The sequence below is a fragment of the Perna viridis genome, chromosome 9 (assembly GCF_037379345.1).
Source record: "Perna viridis isolate PV_CMFRI_1.1 ecotype Kerala chromosome 9, ASM3737934v1, whole genome shotgun sequence".
Taxonomy (NCBI): domain Eukaryota; kingdom Metazoa; phylum Mollusca; class Bivalvia; order Mytilida; family Mytilidae; genus Perna; species Perna viridis.
In genome coordinates, this window is record NC_142453.1 from 7,387,933 (window position 1) to 7,400,139 (window position 12,207).

General features: G+C 30.7%; 1 protein-coding gene across 1 annotated transcript in view; it reads right to left on the reverse strand.

The window, feature by feature from the left end:
- The window catches only part of LOC148606517 (uncharacterized), a 55,424-nt gene that overhangs the window by 17,793 nt on the left and 25,424 nt on the right, over nt 1-12,207 (reverse strand). Inside the window, exons 22-24 of the mRNA XM_088546114.1 lie at nt 11,840-11,953; nt 11,139-11,187; nt 10,045-10,234 (exon numbers count right to left, since the gene is read on the reverse strand). Coding sequence (XP_088402240.1) covers nt 10,045-10,234; nt 11,139-11,187; nt 11,840-11,953 — 353 coding nt within the window. The remainder of the gene's footprint in view (nt 1-10,044; nt 10,235-11,138; nt 11,188-11,839; nt 11,954-12,207) is intronic.

The window sequence follows — 12,207 nt, forward strand, 5'->3', positions numbered from 1 at the left end:
AGACCTTTACAAAGACTTACAAAATAGCCTTGTGTAAGTAGGTGCATTAAACACCTTGAAATGCCTTGTTTGATACTCCGCCTATTAGGACAAAAAAGCAAAATTATCAATAAATCTTATTTTTGACAAACTAAAATTCAATATTATAAACAAAAACAAAAACAAAAAAACCTGAAAATTATTAAATTAAGATATCTTAAAGACAGAAAAAAATACTCAAAATTTGGGCTTTTCTTATTTAGTTTTTACAGTTTTTAATTGCAACTTTTCAAAATAGATCATCTGGTAATGGTTCCAATATTATGCAAGAAATACAAAGTATTTAATTATACTAATTTAAAGATAAAAAAGAATATTCAAAATTTCACGGTTTGCAATTTCAATACTTAAAAAGTGTCTAATACCAATTTTTAAGCCTAAATTCTTGAACAGCTTTGTATGTCTCAGTTTGATTACCCCCTGGTCATAGAAAACAATTTGTTGTTTATTTCAAACCTAATTTATTGCATAATCCACCCAGATATTTCCAGGTATAATCTCCAACATTCCTGGATAACCACTTGTATACAATGACATTAATTAGATAAAATACTTATTTATTAATAGGATTAGAGCTAATTATCATAATCTGTCTAATATCCCCCTTTTTTGTAAGACCTTGGGTGACATATTTTTACTACCAATTACACAGTCTATGAATAATTTATTGAGTAACCATGAAAATGTTTTAAAATATGTCAATGTCGTAGAAAATACTGGGGAAAATCCAAATAAAAATAATACTTGGTTCTTAGGCCCCCCTCTTTTTTTCATGGAGTCTCATACCAATTTTTATTGCAATATCAATACAAACAATGAGACAAAAAAACCTCATTCATAATTTTTTCTAGCTAGAAACAATTTAAAAAAAAAACATGATCATTGAGCCCTTTGGAGGAGGCAATAAAAGGTAAGGTTGTAGCCCAAAATGTCTAATCAGATAATTCTAGGATAAGACATTTTGGGAACATTCCAAAGGTAAATGGAATGGCTGCCTTCCTTTCTTGTTTTCAAAACAAATAGCATGAGAATTTAGATATAAACTTTTATCGACTTAATTACATTAAAAATGATTAATTCCTATATGGACATTAGCCTTTTGTTAAAAAAAAAACAAGTTGAAAACAATTTGAGTTTTGGTATGTAGTCAGGTATTGCTTAATATGAAAAAAATATCCTGAAGATAGAGCATCTAATATCATGGGACATTAAATGATACTATGCCATGTTACAAAGAATATTTAGGAGTAAAAACTTAAAATGGCCATAACTTTTGTGAAAATAATCCCATCAAAAAAAAATTCAAAGTGGATCTGTATTTTGATACTCAATACCGACACCTTCAATATCTTCTGAAGTTATTATCTGAAAACCACTATGAATTATGTGACTTTTTTATATGCATTAATCACCTCCTGTTTGAATTTTATAATGTAAACACTCTTTAAGTTTGATTACTTCTCTTTGCAAAGAACTGACTCCATGCATATCTATATATATATGATTCTCAAACTTAATTTTCCGCTAAGAAGAGGTATTTTGTGGACAAAAGAATACCTAAGGATCTCACAAAGGACTATATCAATAACAGAGAACTTTTGATTGACAGACAGACAGGCAGACAGACATAATGATTCATGTGCCACCAAAAATCTCTTTTGCATAGAACTTCATTCCAATGCAACATATAATATTCAAATGAAAAGTGTTTGTTAAAAATAACAGATTTAACATTCAGATGACATGGGGTCCAAGGCAGGGTTGGGGCTGGTTACTTTGAAATGTAATCGATTACATCATGATTACTTAGGTTTTTAATGTAATCAATTACAGCATGATTACTTGAATTCTCTTGTGTAACCTTGGACTCCAATGTACATTGGTTTGAGAGGGGGTTATTTTGTTTTGAGACTGACAAGATGGCTGACTATTGCCAAAAAAATGTAGAACAGTAGATATGTTGTATTTCATTGTCGGCTTGTCACTGATATGTACACTTCCTAACTATAATGTTTTGGCAATTGGATTTTCCATGCTGCCATTGCATATATATTTTTGGACCCTGTCCTGTTCCTTAAAACACTATTGAAAAGTGACTGGCAGCAAGGTAGATCAGGCGTCGGTTTCACAAAAATTCGTAACTATGAAATTGATCGTAAATCATGACGTCACAATGCTATTTTAGTTTATGACATCATTACTTACGATCAACTTTACACTTATGACTTTTTGTGAAATCAAGACCAGGTCGAAGAAATTATGTCAGCCTAAAATCTGATGATCATTTTAGTGTACTTAACTGAGCAATACATATATATGAATCACTTTTTTGTGTCTGCTTGATTTTTGATTAGACAGATTATCTTGTTTTTTTAGTGTAAATGGTATTTTTGATGTCAAACCAATGTTTATAGTAATTTAGTTCACAAATCATTTCACAAGTAATTAATGCAAGTATTGGAGCTTTAAATGCAATTCAACCCAAAGGCTTGCCTAAAACTGGTAAATGTCCATCTGAGCTGGCTTTATTTTTTTTTTACAATAGCAATCATTCATAACATATTGATATGAATTTAGACCACACCGTCTGAAACAATGAAATTGGCTCTGTAAGGAAGTTAAATATCATTTTTCAAACCTTTTGCCACTTTTCAATCCAGTTATTAGCAAAATAATTGTTGGTTGCAATGAATTGTCTGTTTGTTTGTTTGTTTGTTGGGGTTTACCGTCTGAGCAGCAATATTTCAGCTATATTCAGACGATGAACATGAAATTGATGATAAAATGAACATGAAATGATGATGAAATAAAAAAGGGATGGAACACAATGACAATGGGGGTCGACAAATTTTGATTGCCACTGGAAATAGGGAGCGGTGGGTAGGGTAGGGCAATTTAGCCTCCTGTGGCGGAGCCCTATGGTTCTTACTCCGGGAGAATTTCCGTATTATAGCCTGACAACCCCAGCATGTAACACGCCAGGGGTACCCAATTCCACCACCTGGGGCACACATCCCAGTTGCTCTGTGGGCAGAGCGCCCTAGCCCCCGACTAGAGCTCTGAGCACTATTTAGTCGCCTTTTACGACAAGCTTAGCGCTGCTGTAAGCCTATTCTTTTGACACCCAAACCTGCATGGGGTGCAATGAATTGTCGAAATCATTTTAAGTAGAAATGAAAACATAAAGTATGTGCAAAAAATTCAAGAAGTTTGAAGAATGGAGGGATTTCAATAATTATTTTCTGTTGTTTTTTTTTCAATCCTGAAAGAAAGCTTAATGAGAACTGAAGTACAAAATGATTACACCAAATCTATCACAGTTAACTAAAAGGAGTCATGATCATCAGGTGATTTAAAGAGTAAAAATGTGGAATCTGGAATTTTAGGCTGGTTAACAGGGGCTGTACTAATGAAGATCTTTAATGTTTAAGATGGCTTCACATTTGGACTTATAAGTGTAATGTTTGGGTGATGTCAGTGCTGAACACTTGCTATTCATGGAATGTAAATCAGATATGCACAACATCTCTTCAAATTAACAGTGCACCACTTATTTTCAGTACAAAATTCCATGTATAACAAGTATTTTAATTTACAAATGTAATACATGAAATATCTAATTCAAATGTACCTCTATAGTTTGCCAGACATTGTCTGTTTCCTGCTCACTACATAAATGTCGAAGAAAGAGGTCAGAGTCATTTTTGCCAAAAGCAGTAAATCTTAATTCCCCATAGAATGTAGCTATAGCCTATCAAAATAGCCTTAAAATTCATCTAATTTTACCCAAATTACATGATTTGCACTTGGAATAAATAGACCCCAGGTTTTGATTAGAAAAGTGTTCAAATATAATCATAAAAAGTCTTTTTTAATCATAAAATTATCATGGTTTCTCTAAGATTGATCTTTTTTTAACATAATTTACTCCCATTCAAATTTCTATTTTTCTGCACAATCCTACTATAATGACATCTTTATTGTCACATGACAAGTCATTGCACAATACATGTGACAAACAAGTCCAAGAAATGGGTGGGTCTACTAAGGCAAAACTGTGGGAACTTCATAAAATCAAGAATAATTTTATACTGATTTGCAAATCTGCACACTTATTAAAAAGAGATGTAATTGAATTTCAAAATGAAAATTAATATACTTTTAATTTATTAAACCCAAATGGACTTTTAATATAAATGATATAATCCACCCCTTTGGTACCTCATTGGAATGTTTGTAAACAACAAACCACATGCTTTAAGGAGGGAAGCTTCCTTTTCCACCATGGAGACAGATAATTTCATATTTTCCTTAATTAACCTTCAACAGGTAAGTTAAATTCAATTAACTTACATTTTTCAATCTCCAACATGTGTGATCTGGCAGGAGTATGTATTTTTATGACTCATTTGTTCCCTATTGTACATAATTTTGGTCCCTCATTGTTCAGGGAGCCACACCAATTTAGATCTATTGTTCTGATAAGAGGATAAGGATCTATGGTGTTTAGGCTTGCAAATTTATGTAATAACAAAAAGGCCACCCCAGGATACTTGGCTGTTTAGTCCTAGGAGAACATTGGATAGATCAGATGTGTTTCCACAGTAGATCTAGAAAGCAGAGGAAATTTTTGGTAGGTTAAATTTTACTGTTTATTTTTTTTCCACTAAATACTTGACAAGCTTATTAATTACAATTTATGTTTTATTAATAAATAGGTTTTTCATTGAACAAAATTTCATTTTCTACATTTTTAAAAAATGATATATGTTTTGATTGTGCCCTTATTAAAGAAAAAAACTTTATTTTTCCAAAATTTTCACTGCTAAACTCTGGTATTTGAAATAATTTCTAATCATTTTAATTATATTTATTTTCTACCTGACTCTAATTGTATAAGTTTTTCTTGACATTTAACTGCAAATCCATTTTAACTTGTCAAGACAGAGTAATTTTTGAACTGACTTGCAAATTGACTGCATTTGACATATACACTGTCATACAAGTGTTAAACATCTGACATGTAGCCACTGTTTATTCATCCAATTACCTTCACACCAGGATTGACATATGTCAAAGTTGTTGGTACAATTAACAAGTATGTTGTTGCTATCACCAAAGTGTACATGTAGGTGTAGAAAACCAAACAGGTAAGAATTTTGTTTTTTTTATTTTTCATTACTTTCTTTCTGTTAAGTTTTCTTTATTTAGTTTTTATTCTTGTATACTTTGTATTTTTTAAATTTATCCAATCAGTTTTCTTGATCTTAATAATTTTCACATTTCATAATTACACCAAAAAGGTAGAGTGAACACAATTTTTAATAATTAATAAAATTGGCAGTTCTTATATAAAGTATTTTTTTGGTAAATTTATTTTTGACTCCTTATAAAAGAGAATAACCAGACATTAAGTAATTTTAATTCAACATCATTTGAATGAAAATCAAATTTACTACATATTTTATTTACTGAAGCATAATATACCATTAAAATTTTTCTTAATAAAAATAGCTTTTTTGTAAGAAAAAAATGATTTTAATAACACAGATACTTGAATAATTTATTCATAAGAATAATTATAATTTTATAAGGATGTACTAAATGATTTTTTTTTTCAATCTAGTCCCTAGTGAACAACTGTGCAATATTCATCTTTTTTTGATATCTTGATAAGAAATTCATCATAACAGCATGTTTATTCAAAATATAGGTAAATGATTACTAAATGTTACTTTAAAAAACTTAAATATAGATAAATCCATTCATTCAAAAATGAATAAATCTCAATCTTTTTTTTCTCTCACCATTTATTGAGATTTTGAGCACCATATACCGGGTATTTGCAAATTCCTAAACATGAGTCAAGTACTTCGTTTAAAAAAAAACAACATTTTTTGAAAAAAATAACAAATGATATACTTCTCTGATTCAACGTTCCGTTTCTTAATATTTTTAAGAGATAAAACTTGCATCTGCTAATTTTGAGTTATCTTTCTTTGACGTAATCAGAGTTAATCAAATCATGTACAGTCATTTCCCAGTATCTGTAATGTGTATGTGTAACAATAACAACAAGCACTTACTGATGCTGGGGAAAAACTATGTACGCACTTTCATCGGCTAATTTTATCATATTTTAAATTTTTCACTATTCCTCATGATTTCTGTTCTCATTCATTCTCCTTTTTCTTTTAATTACTGTCTGCAGATTTCATAACTTCTCCTTTGACATTTTATTCTTCTCAAGTTCAGGGTTTTTTTTTCATTCATTTGTGCTTAGCATGTATTTATTGGCATAATATAATTTTGTAAGACTGTAAATATACAGATAAAAGTACATCCAAAATTAGTGGAGTCGAAAGCCTTTCTTTGGCAACTCAGTGTTTTTCCAAAGGAGAGATGAAGTGTAAATACTAATGCTTTCCCTGGTATCATGTTGTGTGAAGGGTTTATTTCACTGCCTGCACCAATATGATGCCAGAGGGACAGACATTAGGATTAATCAACATTAAAGTGGAGTTCACTTCTGTTTTAAGGTTGCCTTACATTCTGTACATGTATAGCCTGATGGATTATGAATATTTATTGTTGAATTTCTTATTTTACTCCTACTCAATCTTTTGGTAACACCTTCATTTTTCTTTTTTTCTTTCTTTTCTTACTAAAAGTGACCTGTTGATCTTGACATCATGTTCGGTGCTGAGTTTAAAGTATCTCTGCACCAATGTGATGCCAGGTGTCAAAAGGTTGCAGTTAAACATACATCTCTTACTGCAGACATTTCATCAATCATTAGATTCTTCAACAAGTTTTTGTTTCAGCCTCAGTGACTTAGTCCTTATTCGCTACCCTTCTACTCTGTATTTTCACACAAACTTATTTCTTCTTATTTTCTTAAATTTGCTTCAAAATATGAAGATTTTATTTTTATTTACAAAACTACCTATAACAAAACTATAATGCATATTTTTGTGCCTTTTTTAATAGGAAAATCAAAACAAATTTGCAAAAAAATGTTAGTAAATTTCACTTTTTTTGTTCGTCTACAAATGTATATAATATTTTTCTTAAAAGAAAAAAACAAATTTGGATAAAACAGCTTGAGAAAATAATTTTTATATAAATATGTTAGTTTTTTTTTTTAATTTAAACAATGAAAAACATTACACAAAGATAGGAAATTTGTAGTTTTTAAGATGCCATAAATGAGTTCTAAGCAAATAAAGTTTATCAAAAATTTTATCCAACATTCCATCAATAGAACTTCAAAGAGAAAAATTAAACATTAGTTAATTAGTTTACATAATAATAGGTTCTTGTCCCCTGAGGAACATTTCCCATGTCCTGATAATGAATTGAAGTTTGTACAAGACCTTTGACATGTTTTGTTTGTCACCAGGTGTAAAGTTATCTCCCTTTGTACAGGTAAACAACAAAGGTAACAATGGACACCTGGAGGGTAATTGACAACAGGTATCAATGCTTTTTCATTTGATCTAGCTTATCTGTTAAGTGATCTCCTTAGAAATACAAAAGAACAAAAAATGTGTGAAATTCCACTTAGATTTTTTAAGCATTTAACAAAACACTGTGAAAAAATCAATTATTGTTTTTTGATAAATTCCACAACAACAAAGAGATTGAGATAAATTACAAAAGAGTTAATCTTGATAATAATCCTCCAGCAAATTCTTGGATTAGGGATTATCACAATTCTAGATTAGTTTTAGCACCTGTATGTATTTATTTTTCTAAAAACTCAACTTCTTAGAAAAACTCCCTTATCACATGAAAAGAGATTTTTAATTGAACAAGTATTAGCAAGAATTTCTTAATTCAGTTGTTAATTAAACTAGTGCCTATGGTAAAAGTGTCAGCTTAATAAATTCTTTTAGATAAGTGGCAGCTAAATAACATTCAACAAAGAAATTTGCCTCCAATGTTGACATCTTTTATTTTCTGTAGTTTGACACTTACTTAGTGATGCCCTATGCTTTAATTACCTTGAATTGTGGGAAAAAATGTATTACTCTTTGGAGTGAGTAGTACTATTAAAAAAATTCTACATTTTATTCACATCATTGTTCATGTGCCCTTTTCAATCTTTCTTTTCTGCATTCTTTCCTAACTGTCAGTATTTTATTCTTCCCCACAAGTCTTAATTCAACAATTACGTTTCTTTTATGTGCTTCTGCCTTTAAAGAATTTTCAAGTATTTCTCTGTCATTACAGAGTTGTCTCCCCTCCCTACATTGACACTGTGCTTGTGCAATAGTAACAACTAGCACTTGTTGATGCTGGGGAGGGTGGGCAGCAAGATCAATACTAAGCCCTTTCATTAACTCTGATCTTGGACAAGCTAGTCCTCTTTTAATCATTCTTTTAAGCTCAAAGAATATTGCAGGTGCCCAATCCAGGAGAATGGTTAAGGGTCTGTAGCCATTTTTCCAGGCCCCTTTTATGAAACTTTAATTAGCTCAAAATTTGTACAAAAATGAGCAAATAATATATAGCATAGAATCCCTTTTCAAAATCTCTGCATCCACTCCTGTTAGCTATGTTCATACATATGTCTTATTTGATGTAAATAGCCATGGCAATGCAAGTACTCATTTGGTTCTGCTGGAATGGTTGGTTTTCTTGCAACATTTCAGAAATGTTTTCCTAAACAGTCTTATGTTGAACTGGAAAGGTTTATCTGTAATTATCATTCTTTATTTGCATTGCGTTTTAAGGTAAAAAGATGTTGTAAATATAGAAAAACATGTGAGTACCCTGCTCAAGCATAGTTTTAATTAAAAGACAGTCCTAATTTTCCCATTATTTGTAATGTGCTGGTGTGTAATAGAATATTAGCACTTACAGATGCTGGGGATAGAAAGGGCAAAATCACCATGAGATCTTTGTTTTCCCTGTTTCATTTGAATATACCTGTTGTCTGGACATCTCATTTCCCTTCGTTTAACAATTTCTTGTAAATTGGTATTTCACCTTTACCAGGTCACAGCTCTGTGCTTTTACATTACTTATTTTAGGTACAGTTAACATGTTCAATTTGGTATATACATTTGTTTATTGAGGTTAAGTTAAATACATTATTATACTATGAAAGACTCATTTTTAAAAACTGAAAAATATCTGTTTATATGTTAGTTTGATAGTATGTGGGAAAATTAACTGCAAAAATTAGCATGCATGACTATAATTTTAAATGAACAGTTTGGATAATTGATATTTTTACAGTTATTACATTCTTAATAATTTTGTAATTTGACACATATGTTGCACATATTATTCCAATTGTTATAATACATGTATGTGAAGGAATAGTTTCGTTATCATACATGTATGTGAAGGAATAGTTATGAAATTTAAAGACAAAAATCAATTTCAGTCAATTAAATAATCATCTGTATACATTTTTTATATTTTTTTGGAGGCTGACTTAATTTTATGTATTGTATAATCAATATTCCTAATTTTGTCAATAAAATCACGATCTGAAAAAAATCTACATTAAACACAACTATATTGCAAGCTATTTTCACAGGGAAAAAAATCAACAACTACATTTATTTTTACCAAAGTAATGGTTGTACTGTTTTCTTCATTTTGCAATCAATTTTGTGCTGCGCTTGGATAGTAATTTATATGCAATGTAACAAATCTTTTGTATCAAAGGTCATTGACAAATTTAATGTGAAGAAAGCAACAGGAGTTGATAAAATATCAGTTAAACTCATGAAGTATGGCAAACCATCCTTAGTGCCAGCAATTACTAAACTAGTTAACCATTCAATAGAAACTTCAATATTTCCAAGCAGACTAAAAGAGGCACAAGTCACTTCATTATTTAAAAGGAATGACCCTTTTACGAAGAGCAACTACAGACCAGTCCATGCATTCTTAATTGCCTTAGTATCTTAGTACTTTGATTTTTTTTAAATTAAAGTTCAGATAACCAGGTTATAACCAATATTTACAAAAACAACTGCAAAGTACCTGTAAGGATTTTTACTATTCCCTGTTGCCTGCCTGGTGATAGAATCTTTAAATATCTGTCTGCGGTAGATCTTCTCCTCCACTGTACCACACGTTATCATTCTGTAAATCACCACATTCTTCTCCTGTCCAATCCTAAATGCTCGGTCTACTGCCTGGTTGTCTGTCGCAGGGTTCCAACTGGGGTCATCTGTAAAAACAAATATAGTAAGGTTTTGTTTTAGTTTCTTGATACTGTATAAGCAACAAATATGCCTGAAGAAGACAGCTTGTGGGGAGTTACTATTTATCTTCTCCAACAATAGTTTAAACAGACCAGTGTTTCATAAAACAAATTATAACAAGAAGTCGAGAATTTTCTCAAATCATGAGTTTTTTTTTTAAATCATCAATTTCTATTGATCAGTTTGGTTAAAAAAAGTTGAGGATGGATTTAAGAAATATCTCAGTTTGTGAAATGGACATTGAGTTTTCAAATCAATTCAGAAATATTAGAAAAACAAAACACATCATCCATCAAAATTCATATCAGATAAACAAAGTTAGTTTGCAGAGGTATAATAAAGGATTAAATAGAAACAGAGAATTTCAACTGTTAGTGCTTGTTTAAAATGTAAGTACCAGTCCACGTATAATTCAGACGCCGCCATTAGTAAGGTTACTCATGGTGAAGAAAAACCCACCAAACAAATAATGCCTTTTCAGTCTACAGATGCTATACTTTCACAGAACAATAACCATTTCTGAATTCCGATCTGCACTTTTTAGAATATCATATACTCATCTCCCACTAAAATCAACCAAATGAAACCAAATCAAGAAAGGTAACTCTTGCAAAGGGCCAATTTCATGTACAATCTGTCAAAAGCGCAACAACCGAATGAATAACTAAGACTGATTATGTGATCAGTAACTGTTTCTGAACAAGAAATAAAACTAAATTCAGTGGTTTTTTGACATGCATGAATCATCTTCAGTCTGATTTTTAAAAAGACTGCCTGAATACAGCTGAAATATTGCTGCTCGGGCATTAAACCCCAACAACATTAAAAAGACTGCCACTTAACACTTCACAAATAACAAACATGACTTACAGATAACCACTCTATCAGCAGCTGTTAGGGTCAAACCAACACCCCCAACCTACAGAAAAATAACAATTACGCCATTCAATATCTTTTTTTTTTCTATACAGATTAACCCAAATCACATGACACAACACAAATTTTATAAATATAATGGTTATATGAGTCTGTTTATATTGTAAATATTTCTAGAGAAATGAAACTTATTTCAATTCAAGAAATATAAACAGTGGTTATCATGACCCTCATTTGCTTAAGACAATATGATTGTTAATTAATATATTTCAAAATTAAATAATTTACATATAAGTGCATGTACTTGAATGTCTTTAATCACTGCAATTATTAGATGCAAAAATGTTTTTTTCATATGTTTTCCTCTTTACATTCAATACATGTTTTGACAATTAGACTCTTGGAGAGGCATAAAAAGGCTAAGGGGCAGCTGTTCCATGCTAGGATGGAAAATAAGATAGTACACTATTGTTGTACATATTTCAAGATGTAACTCCTGCAGTTGTTCCTTTTAGGTTTTATGGAAGCGATCTCCGTTTTACTATAATTACATTTAAAAATTCTATTCCAAAATCTGAAAGGCAGCCAACTATCAATTGGCTCTGATATTTATAAAAAAAATTCCAAAAGAAATACATAATATTTGTTTCTTTCAAGGCTATCTATTTTAAATCTGACAAAGGTTTATGATTCACCTGAGTGGTTAATAGAAATACAGAGTATTTGTCATCTGTCTGAAATTTCTTCATTCTCTGATCCCTTTCTATAAGATGGGTTATGGTCCCATCTAGTCTCATTACATGGTGGCCCTGCAATGGTTGATAAAGATAATCAAAAACGTTTCAGCATTGTGTATGAATGAAGCACTTCTCTAAAGAAGACTACAAACAAAATTTCAGGAAAATTGGTAAAAAATTGACATTTTTAGAGAACTTATTCGTCACTTAAGTCATTTGAGGCAAATATTTGGGAAAGCAAAGTAACAGGCTGTTTATCAATCAATAGGGAATTTCATTGAGTTTCTATAGTGTTTTTGTTCTTTGTTGGTACATGTATTATCTTT